This window comes from Megalopta genalis, chromosome 13, assembly GCF_051020955.1.
Source record: "Megalopta genalis isolate 19385.01 chromosome 13, iyMegGena1_principal, whole genome shotgun sequence".
Classification (NCBI taxonomy): domain Eukaryota; kingdom Metazoa; phylum Arthropoda; class Insecta; order Hymenoptera; family Halictidae; genus Megalopta; species Megalopta genalis.
Genome location: NC_135025.1, coordinates 6,794,386 through 6,817,418, shown reverse-complemented (window position 1 = coordinate 6,817,418; position 23,033 = coordinate 6,794,386). Strand labels below are relative to the sequence as shown.

The following is a 23,033-nucleotide window of genomic DNA, read 5'->3' as shown; positions in this document are numbered from 1 at the left end:
CCCCGCGGACACGCCGATTGATTTTATGAAAACTATTATTTGTTAGGCACAAACATCGCGATGTCGAGTGGCGTTGTATCAGCGAATCGCACTCGAAGCGACGAGTAAAACAATATTGACTCGATAAATTTCCCAAGACAGGGGACTGGATTAACTCCTATTTATATGATCGGGACGATTTGCGAGTATTTTCCGGCTGCAACAGTTTCACAAATAATTGCCGGATACCGGTCAATTTGTTTGGATTAAACGTGGCCGTCGTGTGCGCCTGGATTAATAATCGGAGCTCTCTAATAGATTCGTCGTTAATTGCAAAACACCTTGCAGCGTCTCTCTTCTTGGCAGCGTTCTTCTTCGAAAAAGGAAACACAAGCTATTTATGACCGCCGCGGACATTCTGCGTTTATTAGCGTGCGCCTATGTAGAATGCGCGAGGCGCGATAAAAAATCGCCGGTCTACCGAGACGACCGTTTTATATTTATAACAGATTCTTCTGCGTTAAAGTCGCGCTCGAGGTAGTCACCTTTAACGCGCCACGCGACCCTGCCAATGGGTTTCGTTTTACTTTTGGAAGCTCTCCTTATAAAGCACTTGTAGGAATTGAGTTTAGATCAGCCGCTGTGTTTTCTTTTGTCTCTGGAATCGCTCGACTCTTTCCGCGAACTTTGCAGTTTCGATAACAGAACATCACCGGAAGCTAAACTGAGTTAGTACGACGGATGAAAAATGAGTATAACGACGTGCTTTTAAAAGTGCGCCGATGCGAAACAATTCTCGATATAAAGGACGCTAACGATTTTGCAATGGACGGAACTGATTGATCAGAAATTGTTCAGGCGTGACATAGTATTTGTTATTACATTGTAATGCAGTTGCACTGTTGTTATTTATTTCCGATGATTATTATTGCTTCAGTGTCGAGAAGTTTGTTATAATATTGGCAAGACACTCTTTTACGATGCTTAATGAATGCGATAATTAACGCGACATGTATGTTTACAAAATATTTTTGCGATTATTGTCTCCGTACATTATTAATGCGCGAGATATTATTACGTGCACTAATAATCTCTTGCCATGAAATTTTCTTGAAATTCAGACAATATTGAACGCGATGATTAGTCCAAATACCAATTTTATTTATACAGGGTGCTTGATAACTGAGAATAACTTGTTTTTGACAATAGAAAGAAAAGTGTCGGACAAAAGTTGTTCGATTTCGAGGGTCGCGACCTTGATTGACCTTCATTTGTAGGTCATTATATTCGTCTTGAAAGGCTCTATCATAATATGAATAAAAAGTTAGGTCATCCCATTTAAAGAAACAAGTTTGATCTTCGCATGTCATCTACGCTTCCGTCTATAAAAAAATTATCGACATCATATGATGTGCCCTTCGAAATCAAACAACTTTTGTCTGACATGCTTTTTTCTATTGTCAAAGACAAGCGAGTTATTCGGGTTTGAAATGCCCCACCCTGTATAAATCAATGTCAAGGAGACATTCGCTGCATTAGCGAAATAACTGAAATGTCAAAATGAAAACTTAATTTACTTATGCCGAACCGAACGAACGTTGCGGTCTATTTACAATTTCTAATTACACTAAAATATCGAAACAACATGTATTTCTAGAATAAAGAGACGCGCCGGGGCTCTCGCTATTAATTGCATGCTAAATTGATATTAGTTTATCAAGTAACGCGACGGCGTTTTAAAAATAGCCAACGAAGGATTAAATATTCCGCGCAGATCACGCACTAATTATCTGTCCCCGTTGAATAAAAATTCGCGAATTGGCTCGCGAGTACAACATCGGCATAAACATCCAAACGACGTCAAACGAAGAAACAATTCGAAATTCGTTCTCCAATGTTTCTACAAAAAAAAAGAAAAGACAATAAAATCTACTCGTAACCAGCATCTGTTTTCTTCCTTAACGTTGCCATAAATTCGAGTGACCTGAACAAGCAAACAAAAACGAAACGCACCCTCCGATTGTTCCACAAAAAGGCCAACCACCCCTTTCCTCTAAAAAAAGGAAAAAAAGCAGACGAATCCCATCGCTAAATATTTAACAGTTAAACGTCGAAAAATCAGCAGAACATGGCATATTCGCTGCGGGTCACGCGCTAATTACCCTAACTCGACCGAAAGGCACGCGGAACGATATAAAAATGTGATCGACCAGAAGAATTCGAGGAACGAAAAAATGAAGGAGTTCGCGTTTCGAGGACTTCAATGGCCCAGAAAATTCGATCGACAATCGTCGGTGAATTTCGTCTCGCGGGGGGGTTGCTTTCGTGCACGCGGACGCCATTTTTACGTTCAATATTTCCCCACGACTAGATGTCACCCGTTACTCGCCGGCCCTCACCCTCGGCGACTTGTGCCGCCCACCGTGCGATAGCGCCACTGGCATGTTTCCAATTTCCAAAGGCAGCAAACAGCTCTTTGTTCCACCCCCGCTCCCCCCCGTCCCGCTCGCTGGTTTCTTGCTCCGGTTTCGGCTCGCCTAAATTTATTCGAAGCCGCTCGGTGCCGACCTTTTCCACCGTCTACCAACGTTCCGGAGTATGATGCACGGGCCACCCCGTAGATTGATGGAAAGTAAAAGTACCCTAATGGGGTCAGCCCGCGTCGCGTCCCAACCCCTCGCCATGAGAAACGCGAATCGGTAACGCGGGGGTGGTTACGTAACTGCGGCGCGGAATTTCGGGAACGCCGGACAGCCGAATTCTCGGTTCTGCTCGCCGTTGGCTGGACTTTTTCCTCGCAATCGAGCACCGATCGACGTGGAACGGGGCCTCGATTATCCGAATCTACGGGTTTCGTAATATTATGTTATAAAAAACAACCGGTATATTGTATTATAGAATGTTACATCGTACGTGGTAACCTTGACATTAATTTTTTCGCGGATCGAACGCATCTTTTCGCATCGGAGATTCATTTTTGTCCAGACTGTATTCGCCATTTTGTGCGCCAAAGCGATCCTTCCGTAGATCGTACACACTTTTTGCGCTAAAAATTAATCCCTCCGTAGATCGTGTTCACCTTTCCGCAGAACGAATTTATCCTTTTGCCGATCGTGTTCACGTTTCGCGCTCGATATTAATTCTTTGCTAGATCGTGTTCACTTTGCGCAGTGGAAATTAATCCTTTTGCGAAACGTATTTACTTCTATGCACGTGAAATTAATCCGCAAGTAGATCAAATTCACCCTTTTGCACTCCGAAGTGATCCTTGTGTGGATCATGTCCACGTTTTTACCGGACGCGGACCCTTACGCTGGTTTTATTCGTGCTTTTTCGAACGGAATTCAGAGTAGTTTTGAAATATGAAATTAAATAACGCGTAACAAATAATAATAGATTTTGTAAAATCTTTCACAGCGTTCCCGCGGAATTTCTTCGATGAAAAACTATTTAGGTGTGGTAATTTCTGTGGTAATAGATTTATCTTAATATTTGATACAGCATTGCTCTTCAAATTTGTGTAATCTTTGTCGATAATTTGTAATTGAATTTAATCTTGAAATCGGAAATCGTGGAGAACAAGACACATGTAAGAGGTAACAGAGTTTCTTCGAATTTCTGATCGTTTGATCGATCGTCCATGAGGTAACAGAACACTCCCCCCCCTCTCTCTCTCTCTCTCTCTCTCTCTTTGATTTTTATTACCTGACCGGTGATTTTAAAGGCGTCGTAGAATTTTTATGGAGTTCTGTGCAAGTAATATACGCGTTTTTACGAACGCAAGACATTTTGGACACGATCGATGATATTTCAGACATAATCCACGCCTCGTTCTGTCAGATTCCTTCCTCGAATAAACACCGATAATCCAGGCAATCATACGAAAGATTACGAAGTATTAAATCGAGTCTTCTATCGTTCACGTTATTCCAAATTGCTATACAGTAATGTCTCTCTAATTGACGCTCAGATAATTCACAAAAATGGACGATTTAGGAAGAGAAGATACGATTATTCAAGCCATGCGGTTCATATTTATAGTCACGAATTGTCAACAACCATAAAAACGAGCTGCAAGGCTCGAATAATCGTATCTTCTTTTCCTAAATTGTCCATTTTCGTGGACAATCTGAGAGCGTCAGTAAGGGAGACATTACTGTACTTGTGCACGTCATAAATTATCAATATTAAACGTTCGAAAAATTGCGAGATCCATTTCTAGAAGATTATACGCTATAAAATGTATATGTATATATAAATTTTATATATATATAAATATTTAATATATTATATTTATATAATATATTAAATAAATATATATAAATATTTAATATATTATATTTATATATATTTATTTAATATATTATATAAATAATAATATAATAATATATTATATTTATATATAAAATTTATTAAATATATATAAATATTTAATATATTATATTTATATAATTTTATATATATATATATTTTTTATATATATGTATATATAAATGTATATATAAAATATATTTATCACTTTTACAAAACACCGCGGTACAGTAATGTCTCCCTTACTGACGCTCAGATTGTGAAAAGAAGTGGACAATTTTGGAAGAGGAGACACGATTATTCGAGCCTTGCAGCTCGCTTTTATAATCGTTGAAAATTCGTAACTATAAAAACAAATCGCGAAGCTCGAATAATCGCATCTCCTCTTCCCAAATTGTCCATTTTCGTGAACAATCTGAGAGCGTCAGTTAGGAAGACACATTACTATACTTCGTACCCCAGCAGAAGGTATCTGACAAAAGAAACACCTTCGTCGCGAATCACATCTCTTCGAGCTTAACATAAGAAATATGATTATAAAAATTGTTCAAATAAGTCACAGAAGTTAAATTAACTGAAATTAAATTTCAAATTGGAAATGGAAAAGTATTTGTGCATTCATTTAGACATTAAGTCGTGTGCTCTAGTGATATTATTATTTTCTTGCTTCATCCGTGTCCGATGCAATTGAACTCGCAAGATTTCGACGCAACAGTTTCTCAGATACCGCACGAAGGATAATTTTGAAACGGAGAGCGGAGACATTGTTGCATTTGCATGCAATTTTTATTAGAAACGCGAAATAAAATGAGGTCGAATTACGCGATTAGCACGCAGCATTGGCGTGTCGATCCGATTTCTTCGTCAAGATGTTGAGGACAACAATTCGCAGAGCAATGGACGAGAACGAAAGAATGCATCGGACGGTCTAAAAATAGAATTATGCACCAATCCCCGTGTAATCTTTTACCTAATGGATTATCCGGGAGGCTCGATTTCTTTCAGGAACTTCTGTAAAGCGCGCCATCGGATGAACGAATACTTTCCCTGCATCAATGCTTCATCGTTGTGTCATCACAATGACGTTCCTGCTCTGCATCCCAGCTCACATATACCAGCCGAGACGTTACGCAAAGAAACGAGTGTCGCTTACGGAACCGATGACGTAACAAAAGACACCGAATGGAAATCGTGCATTTAGAAAATGAAAAGTAATACCGTTTACCGAACAATGCGCAAGACGAACAGCCTTTTCTGCCTTCAGCTGTCTTCTCGGCTGCTCCTTGCTACGTTTTTTTCGCACGTGAGTCATATTTGAGGGGCTCGGAATTACACACACGCGCGCGCGCATGCAGAAATTTAGGGTTATTGTTTAGAAAACACTTTCTTGGTGTCCACTGAAAACCTATAGAAATTAAAGATTGCTTTATTCTACGGTTCTTATATTTATTGCAATACAGGGTGTCCCAATATTACTGTACGAGCTGGAGACGAGGGGTTCCTGAGGACCCCCTCTCTCTTTTCATAAAGGGTGTCCCAAGAATGTCTCGTAATACTGAAATGGAAGGTTCCTGAGGTCGTTTCAAGCAATTTTTTCCTTAGCGAAAATGCGATTCGCGGCTTTGTTTATGAATTATTAACGAAAAACGGTGACCAATGAGAGGCGAGCGCGGCTGTCGCGAGGCGGTCGAGCCAATGAGCGGAACTGGGCTTCGGTTATTATCGAACGATTATTTATAACACTTTATTTAACAACACAGTATATTTATATCATATAATATCATATTATAATTAACAATTTATTCAACAAATTTGAATAGGTTCTCCGAAACTTCTATTTATCAGTTCCTCAAATCGGAAAATCTTCCAAATCTCGAGTAGGTTGGAACGTCAGCCATTTTTCATATAATATGTTGTAATATGTTAATAATAAATTAACACATTTTATCTTCCATTTTACGGAACCTGAAATCCAAGTTTTTTTCTGCTCGAAAGCTTTCCAATTTGTTTGAATACCGTTCGGAAAATTCGGAAAATTTGAAGGATCCTCGAAGGATCCGTCCGGTCGAACGATATGGTTATTTTAAAAAATGATAAATTATGTTTTCGATGACGCGAACTATTTTTCGACTGTCGCCGGTGATTTAATTGTCGCGCGCGGTTACCTTAACCCGCGCGAAAACTCAAGGATCCGGATAAATTTTGATAGTCCTCGGGTTATCGTGGGCGTGCTTGACCTTAGCACTGATTGGTCGATACCTTAAAATAGACGCGGCAAGGATCTGATAACAGGGCTTATTTATAAATCTGACTCAACATTTTCGTACCCGTTGCACCACGCGCCCGGCCACGCTGTTATTTCGTTTATCTTCGCCGCCATTGCCTGATGACCCGCGTCATTGAGACATCAGCGGCACGTATAGTGCTCTTTTTAATCAATCAACCCTCCTTCGGGCCGGGCGAACAGTGAAGAATCAACCCTTATAAGCTACACGGGTGAACACTGACTCACCTTATATTTCGAGACAATGTGAAATATTTATTGTCATTCGGACTGCGGTAAAAATCATCGAATTCGACGAACGTGAAATGTTGTTAATGGATCATGCTGTTCGAGTTAACTAAGGTCTTCGTGTAACATAGAAAACCTCTCGTCGTTGAAAACAATGGAAATATTTCGGGAGATATTTTCAGCCTTTCATGTGAAATATTGTGTATGGATTATCGTAGAAAATATTTTTGAAACAAACGTGAAAATTTATAAAATGGTCTTCGATGTCTTTTTTTGGTAACTGTGACAAATGAATGTTTATGCAAATATGCTTGCCTTGGTGCAGGTTTCGTGACGAATAAATCTATTATAATCAATTGTAAGAATAAATTTATTATAAGAAGAAAAATAAATTAAATATAAGAATGAATCAATTACAAGAATAAATCAGATATAAGAACAAATCAATTATAAGAATGAATCAATTACAAGAATAAATCAGGTATAACAGCAAATCAATTACAAAAATAAATTAAATATAAGAATAAATCAATTACAAAAGTAAATCAGATATAAGAACAAATCAATTACAAAAATGAATTAAATATAATAATAAATCAATTACAAGAATAAATCAATTATGAGAATAAATCAATTATAATGACTTAACTATTTATTGTAACTACGATTGCAGAATGCAACTAAAACTTTTCAAAAGAACAGAATTATTACTTTATAATATTGATTATTACTTACCACAATTTCGTTTTATCAATTCGTCAGTCAAAGCCATTTATAACAGCAATAAAGTACGCAATCGTCTAAAAAATAAATTCAAGCCATTTAGTCCAGTTCTAAACAAAATCATACCGTTTCAAAAAGGTGTATAGGTGACGAAAGTCACCGTACATCCCAATTTTCAAAATCGTCGCACAGCTTCCAGCGCGCAGCTATTCTTAGCTGTTCCTATCATCGATTTCTAGTCGAAAGGTAACTAAAATATCGATAGAAAAAGCTCGAGTGGAGAAAAAAGGGTTAAACCGGAGAGACCCCTCGAGAAGCTCGATCGGTCCCGAACTCTCTAAAGTTTCATACGAAATCGCTGACGTCCGACCCGCGCGGATCGTTAAATTCGATCGAACGTTTGTATCGCGAATCTCGGTCGTCCTTGGCTGAATTGTTTTGCGCCGCGATGAATGGTTTCTCGCGGGAACCCTGCGCCTGCCTGACGAATCTATAATTGGAGCAAGAAAGCCGATGGTTCTCTTGTGTTGTCTTTACACCTCCATTGTTATTTAAGTCAATGGAGCGAAGAGGCTCTCTCGACTCGGTAGACAAAGAATGCTCCCGTCTCTACGCAGCCAGCTGGCATTCGAGGAGTATTTGTCTGCAAATATTTCTTTATTTAATGCCTATTCTCGATCGGCGTGTCTCACCCTCGCTTTATTTCTTACTCGAAAGTGGCGGTTCTTAACGTTCGCGTCCGGCGCCGTCAGCAATTGTCGGGGTAACGGTTTGCTTTAGGGCAGGTCTGTCAATTACTGTGCTCCCTCGCCCTGATTACTGTGCCCTCGCAATAATTTTAATATTTTAATAAATATATAATTTTTTAATAATATTTTAATATTATATATCATATTATATATATATATATAATATAATATATAATATTAAAATATTATTAAAAAATTATATATTATATATATATATATATATTATATTATTATTATATATTATATTTTAATATTATATATAATATTTTAATAATATATATTATATTATAATAATATATATAATTTTAATAAATACTAAACAACATCATTATTATATTAAAAATATCGTTTTACTCATGTAAAATTGGATCTGTAATTTTTGCAACAGAATCAACGTGTCAACTTTGTAAGATCTATAAAATGCAGAAACTAACCTTAAAAAGCTTAAATTTCTGACGATACTTTGACGCGCTTTTGCCTTGGCTTTGTTCAATGGCTTGGGAAACGCGTTGCAAATAAGGGTGAACAAAATACAATATCATGCTTTCCGGAATAAAAAAAGATAAGTTTAACTATTTACTATAATAGTTAAACTAATAATATAATCGATCACTTAAATAGGCGACCTCCATTTATAAAATTGGAGGTTATCTTCGTTTCTCGAAAATTATTAAAAATATAGAAAAAATGAGACAGACTGTAATACTGCCAGTAAAATATAGCATAACTTCCTTCTCTTTCGTTCTTTTTTCTACTGTTTACCGTTTACGAAAAAAAACAATGGTAGGAATTATCGCGAACGCACTGTATTGAAATATATAACAATTTTTCTTGCTGTATGAAGATAAGTCAAGTTTGTTAGTGTTATTTCTTTGTACATGGATGCGTATACTCTTTCTAGACCTAATTATCTAGTGTCTTATAGAAGACAAATTGCAGTTGTAATTGCGAAGAACAGCCTTGTGAAGTATGAAAGAAGAAGAAATATGAAACCCAGAATAAAGGATGCGGTTTGGTGCATTCTTTTATATTCTATAATGAATTGATATATTATAATATATAATTTTATATGTTATTATAATATATTATATATGATATATATTATAATTATATATTATATTTATTATACGTACATTATTGTTATATGTATTATATGTATATTATAGTTAATATATACTATATTAATAACATAGTAATAATATAGTATTATATATATTAATAATATATTAATAATATAGTGTTAATTAATATATATATTATAATCAATATACATATAATAATACATATAACAATAACGTATGTATATTATAATTATTATATTACAATTAAGAATAATGTACATATAACACAATATAAATGTCTTAAAAGATAGCAAAAGATAGCCTTAAAAGTACTTATAATATACAATATAAATGTCTTAAAAGAATCTTACGATTTTCACGTGTATTTGCTTTCGCGTTTATGCACAAAACGATCACGAAACGTTAAACATCCTCGAAATCGGTTCAACCTGCATAAAAAGGCCACGATATTGTTGCAGCGAATTTTCCATTAAAGCGTGCGCCTAAATACGATTAAAAATGATACCGAGCATCGTTCCACCGCGAAACTTTCTCGATTCTGCTTCGTCCGTACGAACGCTGGAAGATATAGCCGGCCAGGTGCACGTGCACCCGTTGAACTTTCAGAATCGATTACCCCGAGAATAAAGCTTCGTACAAGTCTTTTCAATAGCGTTATCCATTTTTCGGGCATGCCCGCGACGTGTACTACCGTCGGCAAAAATTCTGAGGGGAATAACAAGTCTTCGTAATTTCTTGTACGATCGACCGGATTAAACAATTCGAAGGTACCGGCGGGCTATGAAATATTCGATGGGACGATTCGTCCTATAAACGCACGTCGGACCGGTGCACAAAGAATTATAGTCAGCTCAGACATTTTATTCTCCATTATTAATTTCTGAGAGAAGTCGAATGAAGTCTGCGACGATAACGCGAGACCGTGGATCATAAAGTATAGTGAACGGAGTGTATATTGTATGGCACACGATTAGATTAAATTTTCGTGATCGGTGAATAATACCGTGCGATGACATTCTTAAGGGAGTGAAGATAATGAATAATGATTGGGAGAACGTTGAAAATTTTAATGGTTTGTTATTCGTGGGAAAAGTAATTGCATGCTGAGGTTAGGGTTGAGATGCTAAAATAAATTTTACACAATATAATACTATGTAATATTATAATATTATATAAACTGCAATAACGAAAGATGCATTTTTGTTGGTATTAAAAAGTTGCGATACTTTATTTGGTAAATAATACTTGAACTATTTCAGAAGCCATATTTGGAAACTAATTTTAAAGATATTAATAGTAGTTGCTAATATTTATGATAATAACTAATATTATGTATTTTATATATATATATATATATATATATATATATATAATATTATAAATAATATTATATTATATATATTATATAATATCATATTATATATATTATATAATATTATATTATATATATTATATAATATTATATTATATATTATATTTCCAAATATGGCTTCTGGAACAGTTCAAGTATTATTTACCAAAAAAAGTATCGTAACATTTTGATATTAACAATATTATACAATTAAACAATAATATTACCAATAGTTATAACAATTACTAATAATTTTAATATCTCCCATGAGGAACATTTATAATATAAAATTTATAAATTTATAATAATAAATTTAATATCTCCCATGCATCGATTGATCACGAGTTAAGGAAACACAAAATATATGTCAATTATAAACAAATATTATGATCGAAGTCCCGACTTTGCGATTCGCGCAGTGTGCACAACCGCGTCGAATATAATAAAATGCAAATACCATTCAATAAAATGCAGGCTTCGTAAATTCCCCGTCTCATTTGCAACCAAATATTAATCCTCAATCACATAAATTACGAACGAATCCCAATCACCGAGAATAGGAGCAGACAAATTTTAATTTGCATACATTACTGTGGGAGAACATACACTATATTTGATTTCCTGTAAGTCTCTCTAATTGACACTCAGATTGTGCACAAAACTGGACAATTTGGGAAGAGGAGATACGATTATTCGAGCTTTGCGGTTTATTTTTATAGTTATAAATTGTCCATAATTATAAAAACGAGCTGCAAGACTCGAATAATCGCATCTCCGCTTCCCAAATTGTCCATTTTTGTGCGCAATCTGAGCGTCAGTAAGGGAGACATTACTGTACACCGCAAATTACGGTAATATCTCTCTAATTGACGCTCAGATAGTGCACAAAAATGGAGAATTTGGGAAGAGGAGACACGATTATTCAAGCCTCGCGGCTCGTTTTTATAGTTACGAATTGTCATCAATTATAAAAACGAGCCGGAACGAGCTCGAATTTTTGTGCCCAATCTGAGCGTCAGTAAGGGAGACATAAGTGTACACCGCAAATTGCAGTAATGTCTCCCTAATTGACGCTCAGATTGCGCACAAAAATGGACAATTTGGGAAGAGGAGACACGATTATTGAAGCCTCGCGGCTCGTTTTTATAGTTACGAATTGTCATCAATTATAAAAACGAGCTGCAACAAGCTCGAATAATCGTATCTTCTCCCCCCGAATTGTCCATTTTTGTGCGCCATCTGAGCGTCAACTAGAGAGACATTACTGTACATGAAACGAATGAAAAACACCGAAGGCGGTAAAACTGTAATATCAACGTCTTTCAAAGCAAAAACACGAAAACCAAGAAACGGTCCAGTCTTCCTCGGTAAACAGGTTCCCAAAGGAAACCTGGAAGTCCATCTCGGATTCCCTAAACAAAACATCAAGAGAGTTCTCCTATAGGGTTCGTGCAATAAAGACTTTATCGAGCGCAGCATTCTGCCCACATCTCCGCTTGCACGGGGTTCCCGTGATCGGCGTGCCGCGCTGTCAGCTATCGCGTGGTTGCCAAAAAATGGCCATTCCTCTCGGCGGCTGCGCCCGATAATTGCATTTTGGGATCCGTGTACACCCTATCAATTCATCATCCGAAAGCTGTGCCGGCAACGAGACCTCATTAGTGACATCTCAAGCAAGGACCTCGACCTTCCGTTCTCCGCTCGGCTCCGCCATGTTTCCCCGCTCCCTAGGAACCGCCGGCGGGGGTGGTCGACGGTAGTCGCCGAGGGGTGGTAGTCTGGTGGTCTGGCCGAAAAGGGAGCGCGAGGAAAGAAGGGCACGGGCGGGGTGGGGAGAGACGGAGAGACGTGGAGAAAGGGGGAAGGAGACACACATAGAGAGAGAAAGACAGAGAGAGAGAGAGAGAGAGAGAAAGAGATAGGGAGAGAGAAATAGAGAGAAAAGGAGAGAAGTGGGAAGAGGATAGATAAAGAGACAGAGAGAGCGAGAGAGCAAGAGAGCGGGAGGCCAAGAGAGTGAGAGAGCGAAAAAGCGAGAGAGCGGGAGAGCGGGAGATAACAAGAGAGCGAGAGAGCGGGAGAGAGCGAGAGAGAGAGCGAGAGAGCGAAAGAGAACGGGAGAGCGGGAGAGAGCGAGAGAAAGTGCGAGAGCGGGAGAGAGCGAGAGAAAGCGCGAGAGCGGGAGAGAGTGGATGAGAGCGCGAGAGCGAGAGAAAGCGCGAGAGCCGGAGAGAGCGAGAGAGAGCGCGAGAGCGGAAGGGAGCGAGAGAAAGCGCGAGAGCGGAAAAGAGCGAGAAAGAGCGCGAGAGCGGGAGAGAGCGAGAGAAAGCGCGAGAAGCGGAAGAGAGCGCGAGAGCGGAAGAGAGCGCGAGAGCGGGAGAGACCGAGAGAGAGCGCGAGAGCGAGAGAGGGAGAGAGAGCACGAAAGAGCGACAGAGCGAAAGAACAGAAGAGAGGCCGAGAGAGTAGAATGAAGACAGAAACGTCGGCAGAAGAGCGACGGGGGACGGAGTGTGCGCAGTCGCGGGACCGCTCGATGTCGCGGCGAGCAGTGATCGAGGAGGGCGACGGGTTCTCGCCGCGTGTACACGTATATATGAGGCGGGAGGAGCGGTTCTCCTCCGGGCTCTAGGATCGTGTTAATTGGTGAGACGGGTGGTACAGGGTGAGCCGGAAGTGCTGAGGAGGCAGTGGTCAATTAGAAGTTGTTCGCAATCACTGGTGGATATCTGTCGGAGGCGGGCGGAGGAGAGAAAGAGGGAGAGAGAGAGCGAGATAGAGAGAGGAGAGAGGATCGCCTAACCTGGCGCAGCATCCCCAGGGATGTGTTTCGGGTTGGGATGCGGGGACGGCCGGCCCGAAACGGGAACAGTGAAACGGGAGCGTGAAGAGCCATGAGATGGACGTGGCCATCCGCCGCCGAATGATCGTCGCGGGGGCATCGGCGTCGATTAGCTTCTCGGGCCCCGAGAAGGCAGCAACAGCAACAGCAGGTCGCTCTCTCGCGGCAGGCACGGCGGATCGATCTTGCTGAAAACCGAGCGATCGTCGACTCGGCCCGCTTCGCTGGACGGTCTGGCCGCTTTCGGGGGAGTCGCGCGGCCCCCTAAAACCGTTCCCGATCGATCCCGGAATATGACCTTCGAGTCACGTGTGCCGCGACCGACACGCAAGTCACAGACACACACGGGTGCTGCCACGGAGTGGTGCTGCGGGACGACGGACGGCCGGACATCGATCACGGGGGACCGCGAGCGCCGCTTTCGTCGCGGCGAACTTTCCGTCGAGTCGACGGGGATCTACCTTCCGGTTTCCGGTGCCGGAGGCGGCGACGCTGCCACATGAGAGACCGGGGACGGGGACGGTGACGGAAGGCGGGATCGATCGGCCCGGACCGGCCCGCGGGAAAGCCCGCGATTTAACGTCCTCGCCGTCGTCGTCGACGGACCCTACGAACCCAGTGTGAACCGGCGCCACCTTTTTATAACGATCTATCCATCGATTCCTTCCCCGCCGCGTCCCGCGCGGCTCCCCGAGCGACCGGAAATCGCAGCGTGCCCGGCCGCGGGCGGAACAATCGCGGCAGAATTCTTGTCCGCGCGGCACGTGGGGATCGATTCCGCGGAACGGTTCGGCTCGATCGTCCTCGAAACGGCGGACCGTGGTGGCCCCCCCGCCCCGCACATGTCGATCACGTCGGTGCCCGACAATGAGACCAGTGTCCCAGTCGGCCGCGGTCGTTACGTCACGGAACTGTGCTCCTCGGGGATCCCCGGCTCGGTTGACCTTATTGGCGCGGCGGGTCGATGGCAATTCCGGCGAAGACTGTCGTCGGCCGCCATTCAGTGAGCCGCCGCGATCGCTCGTCGCCGAGGAACAGCTGACTCGCCCCGCGCCGGGACAATGGCGGTCGTGCAGACAGCTCTGCGGCCGGGACAGCCGACGTCGATAAGCTAACAGTGTGAAGTGCGCCCGCCGCGTGGTACCTTCGCCCTTCTCAGGGAGAGCGCCTCCGAGGGGAGCGTCCCGATATCCATCCGCTCGATAATCCGTCTAGAACAACGAGAAATCAGTCGATACGTCCGCGCGATCCGCCTGGGGGTTGGGGGTGGAGGAGAAGGAGGAGGCGGTGGTCGATTAATCGAAAGCGGCGCGCCGATGGGAACGCGATCGGAGCGTTAGGCGGCCCGTTTTCTCTACGAACACCCTCCTCTCTCGTTTCAACCGTCGAGCCAGCCGTTTTCTATTCCGCGTCGCGTCGAGCCGGAGTCCTCGGGCGGAGGGCGGCGGTGGTCCACGCGCGCCCCTTCGCACGGAATCGTCGTCGTACGCCGGCAGGAATCGCGGCCGCCGAGCCTCCACCGTCGAGATCGGTTAATTGGTTATGGTGACACCTGGCCTGGCGAACGCTGCCCGACGGCGAGCAACGCGCACGCCCAGTGCCTTGACTACCGAGACGCCTATATACCTTGGCCGACGTCGCCGCGAGCCCCGCGGCCGAGGCGGGAGGGCGCGGGAGGGCGCGACGCACATATCAAAGTTTCGCGGCTGGCTCGGAATAGAATGACCGTCGGAAAAAATTCCGTGTCACTCGCGGCGGATCGGTGGGACGGTTAGTAGAGTGCGCAGGGTGAACGTTCGAAGACGATCGCGGTGACGGTTGTCGGGACGCGTCGCTGATCGAACGCGGATCGAGAGGGACGCGGCGGACAAGAGCGGTGCTACGAGAACGCGGACGACAAGGACGACGACGAGAAAGAAGAAGAAGAAGACGAAGACGAAGACAACGACGACGAAGAAGAAGAAGACGAAGACGACGAAGAGGAAGACGAGGAGGAATTTAACGAAGAAAGGAGAACGCGTTTCGATTTTGCGACACTTATAATTGATAGTCTATCCGTTGGCTGTGCTGTTACAATTTGTCAGAGCTTAACTTAGGAACACCCTTCGGGCGAATCCCGGCGGAGGGGAGAAATATTTTTGCTACGTCCTTTCTAGTCGCGGGAAAAAACACGAGAACTTTCGCCAGACTTTGCGCCGAGGCCCGCGACCGGCCCGCGCCGCGCCGCGCCGTCCATTCAACAAGAGCCGTCCGCGGGTTCCGGTGTCGCTCACGTGGTTTGCTCAACATGTCGTTCCGGCACATCCTGCGTAAGTGCATCGACAAAACGCGACAGATCATCGGGCACGCGCTCAAGAGATGAAGAGCCGGCCCCGGGCCGCGTAGACGATTCCCGGGATTACACTTCCGCCCGCCGAGAATGATGACGTGGGCCAGGTGATCGCCAGGAAAACGCTCCGAGGAATAACCGCGTACGGAAAAGTGCGTACACGACCGTAACACGGGAAGCATGACGAAGTACGGGCTGGCCAGACTGGCGCTCTGGAGGCCGCGGAGACCGGTCACCGCTCAGCCGACCAACCAGCAAGAGAACAACCCTCTGATGTACGCCGCAAACAGCTTGTTGTATGTTGTTAGACTGAGAGAGATAGAGAGAGAGAAAGAGAGAGAGAGAAAGATGAGAGGAGAGAGAGCACACTGTTGTCGCTGATGCTGATGCTGCTGCTGCTGCTGCTGCTGCTGCTGTCGCTGCTGTTGCTGGCTTCCCCGTCGCTAATGGCGTGTGCTTTTGGTGTTCACCGACGATATGCCGTTGTACTGTTGGTTTTTGCCGAATAAAGCGATCGATGTGTCCCGGTTATTTTTCGTTGTCGCTTGAATTCCCGCTTGCATTCGCGAGGCACGGCTGAACGAGGGCTGGAAATGGGAATCGGCCGGCTGATTGTTCGGTCAATTGGCCCCCGGCGCGAGCGCGATCGATGCGCGCGAGCGAGCTTTCGCGAATTTCGTCGCGAGCGCCGATACGATCGACAGGGAATCGAGGTTTCTACGAGACATTTTTAGTTTTGCCGCGGCTCGAGATCGGGGACCAAGGATTCTTTAGCGAGTCCGTGGAAAGACGAACGCGCGAAACGCGCGTCGCTTCGAGCCGACTTCGGCTTGCAACCGGAGATAGCGCGCGTTTGTTTCGCTCTCGCGGTAACTAAGTCGCGATCTGTTTAATCGAGTCCGACTGGAACCATTGTCGACGATGAACGCGACCGGAACTTTCCGCCGGCATCGCGGTTCCGCGGTTTCCTGTTTAGAAATTTAGCGCGCGACGCTTCGGCGCGGCGAACGATGACGATCGTTCGCGGACGTTTCTCGCCGGAATATTGGCGACACGGACTTCCATTTCGTTCGCGATGGGTATGAATTAACCCTTTGCACTCGAGACTATTTTAATCGCTAAATGAAGACGCTTGTTTCAAGCCACAGTGTTTGTATTTCCGTTCGATACGATTGTTTTTATTTGGTCAAATTGAACGCGCATGCTTGCAGAAAGCTTCTCTATTGTATGACGATTTATCGAATATAAATAAATTTAATAATAATAATTTATCAACGTGAACATTCTCTTGAAAATGGTATAGCAATTTTTAGCGTCGCCTCGGAGTCGCCACTCGAGTGCAAAGGGTGAACCCTTCTAATCCCGGCCGGAAATGTCGCAGCCAAGCGAAGATTACCGAGCCGTGTAAATCGTAAATCGGTTAGGTTCGCTGAAATGGTTACGCACATTTTTGTAGAAACATAATAATTCGAAGATCAATGGACAATCATACTAAGAAATACAAGTTTTATTTCTCAGAACTATTAACACACGTTGAACGCCACTCAAATATGGGTGACACTAATTTCTGACCAATTTTGAAGATTCATTTTCATTGCAAAATATTCGAACAAACTGAATTCGATTAGGATGTTTCGGACGTGAAAGAGTTCCAATGCCATCCGATATGATAAATTTTAACTGTCCACAGTTTCCGTTTGATTAATTAAATTGCATTTCCCACTTCGTGGGAATTTTAGTAGCCGATTGTCGGCGCCGAACGCGTATTAACCCTTTGCACTCGAATGGTGATCCCGAGGCACCAGTAAAATTGTTACGTCACGTTCTAAGATCATTTTTATATTATGGAAGTTTAGATTGTAAATATTATTAAAAGTATAACTGTTGCACGAATCACGGGATTCGGGAATGCAATTTCGTATGCATAAAATGCACTTTTTCGTATGCATAAAATGCACTTTTTCGTATAAAATAGAAATACTGTAAGTCAGAGAAATTATTTTAGATCGACTGTTAAAATCGCTTCGAGTGCAAAGGGTTAAGAAGTGGAACTTCTCTCAGACGCGACCGTCAACGATGCCTCGATTTTCGGTATTAACCCTTTGCAATCGAGTGGCGACTCTGAGACGCCGCTAAAAATTGGCGAACTATTTTTCGAAATCATTGTAACAGTATCAGACTAGTTTATATTAAAAAAACAACAACTGTTAAAATAGCATTGTACTTGCCAGTAGGCTCAATTTCACGCGCTTAAATCGCGATAAATTATATAAAACAGAAATACTGTAGATCCGAAATCATGTTTTGGATTTCGAATTTAACCCCTCGACATACCATTTTCCTCGCAGTTACTGCGATTAGAAATTATTCGATTGCAATAGTTTCTTAGGAGGGCAAGAAAATTAATGCTTATCGTGCGCCCGAATGCTTAAATATTGGTGACAAGATAATTATAATATTATACCATTATAATTACAATATTATATGCATAATATACAATATTATTCCAATTATAAAAGACAGAATAACATCCTATACTCGATAAATCATTACCAGAAATTTTCACGACGAGTCAGACTCGTCAAAGTACGGCAAGGGGTTAAACAGCTTCGACTGCAAAGGGTTAAAATGATCAATCGAATCTGCGCGTTTGCCGAAACGCGGCGCAGGGTTTAACAGATCGAAAAGGATCCGCGACTCGATAAATCCCTCGAAACGGAGAACGAACGAACGAACGTGTTCGAAATCTAACGAAAAAGTTGTTTCTCTGTATCTAGAAGAATTAGCGATCACTCGATTCCCTGCGAGTCCTGAAACGAACGAACGTGGACAGCTCGTTCGGCCGTGCCACCTGGATCCCAGAAATCATCCCTCTCCCACCCCGAAACACGTGCGTGTGCACGGTGCTCGAGTGATCCTTGCGCAAGGATCAGTTGAGACGCTAGGCGCGAGGACGCTTTGTTTGTCGCTTTCTGTGTCTGCAGCTGGAAGCTGGTTCCGCGATGGGCACGCTAACGATCACGCATGTAGTTCCACATTACGATTCACCGAGAGAGACGGCTGTTTGCCGAGACACACGCTGGCCGAGATGAAATAACAAATATATCTGTCTATTAATATATAATATAATATATATAATATATAATAATAATATAATATATATATAATCATTATTATTATTATTATTAATATTAATATTATTATTATTATTAATATTAATATTATTATTATTATTAATATTAATATTATTATTATTATTATTATTAATATTAATATTAATATTGATATTATTATTATTATTAATATTAATATTGATATTAATATTATTATTATTATTCATCTGTCTATCTATATATCTATACACATATATGTACATATAAGAAAGTCCCGTTTCCCTCCACAAACACCACCTGGCATTTGAAAAGCATGGAGGGGAGAGCGAGGGGGCGAAATGTCACGGGGGTTCGCGGTGCATAAAAACGACACGCACGAACGACACGGTCCCGGAACGACGCAGTCCGGTTTCCGCGGATCGCGTCGATTTCGCGAGCCACGACGAGGAACCGTGTCGCAGGAATAAAAGTCGCTCGATTCGTCGCGACGAGGATCGATCAGGAGGCATTATTTAGGGGCGCGTGCGATCGCGATCGCTGGTACAGCCGAGTCGATTACGTGGCTGGCTGACATTCGTTTTCCCGGCCGATGGTTCGCAACTGTTGAAAGAGTCACCGTTACATGAGTCATAAGATTGGTTATAGTATATATTACAGTATATTGTTTTATATTTTATATATTTATATAATAATTAAATATAATATGTTATATATTATTTTGGTGTATTATATATTTATATAATAATTAAATATAATATATTATGTATTATTTTGGTATATTATATATTTATATAATAATTAAATGTAATATATTATGTATTATTTTGGTATATTATATATTTATATAATAATTAAATGTAATATATTATGTATTATTTTGGTATATTATATATTTATATAACAGTTAAATATAATATATTATATATTATTTTGGTATATTATATATTTATATAATAATTAAATATAATATATTATGTATTATTTTGGTATATTATATATATTATACTATATTATTATATATATTATATATATTATTATATACATACATTGGAGTCACCAGGTCATACAAAATGAAAATACTTATAGGTTAGAAAAGCTATTTTCGATATCGAGTCAAAATGGCTGCGACTGCAAAGGGAGACACATCCTGAGACAGATTAATAATAATCAATAAATATGATTGGTATATCGATATTGTGTGCACCAATAAATTTTGAATTCTACAAAAATTAGATAGCTATAAATAGTCGACCAATAGAAATCGTTGTTACTGTTGCAACGATAACAAATAATAATAACAAATAAGAGGATAGTTTGAATATCAATTGCGTTAGCATTTCGTCGAAACAAATAGTTCGACGCCATTGCCCGGCACGTTCAATAACACCAAATTTTGTACACTGCGTTGAATGTTACAGCATATAATATACATATGAAACTAGATTGGTATTTACTTTTATTTTACGCTTTCCAATCATTTTTTGTTTATATATTTATCGAGGCGGGTGGGCGGTGGTCGAATCAATATTCTTGCATTTCGCAAATTCAATTCCCAGGTGGAGTGGGGGGACTGTGTCAAAGGTCAAATCCTATATAGACCGCGGAGATGAATTTCCATTTTCGTGGGTTAATTAACAGAAATCAAGACCGTCCGCGAATTTATTTCTTACATGCTGCGGGACCCGATAAAAATTCTATTTGAAGCAACAACAATATTCGTCGCGATGCGCTTTCGCATATTAAAGATGGTACAATATTTATACTACAATTTTTCGAATATTTCACTGACAGACACGGATCATTTCAATCCCAAATTTGTTATTTTGAAATGTATGAAAACTATAATCACAAAATATGGAAACCAAAAGCAGGTACATTTTGATACTAATATTCCATTGAGATTACATTGTAATAAAAATTTCATGGAAAAGCTCCCGAAAATTGGTAAGTAAAACCACAACAATGTATAAACAATCAATCTATGGGCTTATGAAACAAACGTTGAGGAAAAATCGTAAAGGAAGAGCTATTTTTTTAATTTGTAGGAATGAAGAGTAAAAAGTAGCTGAGAAGATAACTAAGAAAAAAATTAACTTGTCCAAATATAATATAATTAAACGGTGCATACTCTTCAATTTCCTAGACAGATTTTCGAATATAATTAACAAGAGTCAAAATCGTTGATAATTTTTATTAATTTATTAAATATACTTATTATAATATATATACATATATTATATATGTAATTATATATTATTATTATTATATATTATATTATATCTATATATATAAATATATAAATATTATTATTATTATATATTATATTATATCTATATATATAAATATATAAATATTATTATTATTATATATTATATTATATCTATATATATAGATATATAAATATTATTATATTTAGTATATTTATTATATTTATTATATTCATTATATTTATTACATTTATTACATATATTTTATATTATTGCACACGTTCTCGCCTCTCTCACATCATTCGATTCTACAATTGTACGAGCATAATAAGAACAAACCCTCAAAAAGGTGATCTAAGAAAATGGCGATGGCGCAAATTTTCTGTCTCGTCCACCCTCGTTCGATGGCTCGTGACGCCTTTATTCCACGAATGGAAGTATGATGTAGATCTCGGGGTGCTCCTCGTGTCGCTATACGGTCCAACTTGTACTAAATGCGAGCTCGGGCCTTGAACATCAAGGACGTTCGATGGTCAATTTACTCATTTCCGCATTTTCCATCCGCAACACGCGATATTTTTAGTACGTAAGGTGGAATACCAGGCGGAAATGTGTACGCCCTGTACTGTACACTATCCCTCTAGATCAATCGCAACGATTCCTGGGGAATAACTGCCACGATTATCCAATTTTCCGTCCTTTTCAATAATACTATCGAACGTAACGTATCTACGACACGCGTTCCGTTTCGCTTACCTCATATTTTTAGCCTCCAATGCTGTGCACAGGACTTCTCGGGTCTTCGAGGCGGGTAAAACAATTTTTCTAAAAATATTTCAACAGGCTGCTATCTTTACACTGTATTCATTGAGAAGGTTATTTAAAATTATATGTTATTAATAGCTTGCGGGTATTTGTACGTTCACGGCGTATGAAAATATCTAAAATGCAAGAAGCAGTTTAAGTTCCTTAAAAAATCATCTAATTGCACAATTATCACGTAGATCCTGTTCACTTTTTAATGCAAGTAAAATTAACCCTTGTGCAGGTTATATTCACGCTTTCGCAAATAATATTGACCTTTCTGCGAATTAAGTTAACTCTTTCACAGATTGGCATTCACTTTTATGTAATTGCTATCCTTGTAAAATAGTTTATGAAATTTTAAAAATAAATTGTTATATATATATGAGTTATTGCATGAATTATAAATTAATTTTTCGATAATTAATTTTTAATAATAAATTCTTCATGTAAGTGATCTTCGATTAATTATTATGTATTTATAAAATGTTCTAATAATGAATTCTTCATATAATTAATCTTCGATAATTATTATATATTTATAAAATGTTTTAATATTGAATTCTTCATATAATTAATCTTCGATAATTATTATACATTTATAAAATGTTTTAATATTGAATTCTTCATATAATTAATCTTCGATAATTATTATATATTTACAAAATGTTTCAGTATTGAATTCCTCATATAATTAATCTTCGATAATTATTATACATATATAAAATGTTCTAATAATGAATTCTTCATTTAATTAATCTTCGATAATTATCATACATTTATAAAATGTTTTAATATTGAATTCTTCATGTAATTAACCTTCGATAATTATTATACATTTATAGAATGTCACTCAATTTTTCCAATTAATATGAATTTGATTGTAAATAATTCCAAATAAGTTAATATAATTTGCAGAAGGTTTAATTTCATTGGCAGAGAGTCGAATACGGTCTGCAAAGGCGTATAAAAAGGATATTGTACACATAAAATATCTAAGAATATATAAAATATATAAAAGTATATGAAAT

The 23,033-nt window shown here is 40.1% G+C and overlaps 1 protein-coding gene and 1 long non-coding RNA gene across 12 annotated transcripts in view; one reads left to right on the top strand and one right to left on the bottom strand.

The window, feature by feature from the left end:
* Ih (hyperpolarization activated cyclic nucleotide gated potassium channel Ih) overlaps positions 1-23,033 on the top strand; it is a 375,005-nt gene that overhangs the window by 103,816 nt on the left and 248,156 nt on the right. Inside the window, exon 1 of one of the 10 annotated variants that reach the window (XM_076525905.1) lies at positions 13,265-16,153. The exons of the other annotated variants lie outside the window; for them this stretch is intronic. Coding sequence (XP_076382020.1) covers positions 16,059-16,153 — 95 coding nt within the window. The 5' untranslated portion in view covers positions 13,265-16,058. Of the gene's footprint in view, positions 1-13,264; positions 16,154-23,033 lie in introns of those variants that run through there. 10 annotated transcript variants of the gene reach the window in all.
* LOC143260451 (uncharacterized) lies at positions 6,002-10,524 on the bottom strand. 2 transcript variants are annotated; one of them, XR_013034638.1, is made up of 4 exons: positions 9,707-10,524; positions 8,236-8,351; positions 7,538-8,168; positions 6,002-6,255 (listed from the first exon to the last, which is right to left on the bottom strand). It is a non-coding gene; the product is annotated as an uncharacterized LOC143260451 (long non-coding RNA). The 2 variants fall into 2 exon arrangements; XR_013034637.1 differs by having other exon boundaries at positions 8,236-8,344; positions 9,707-10,522.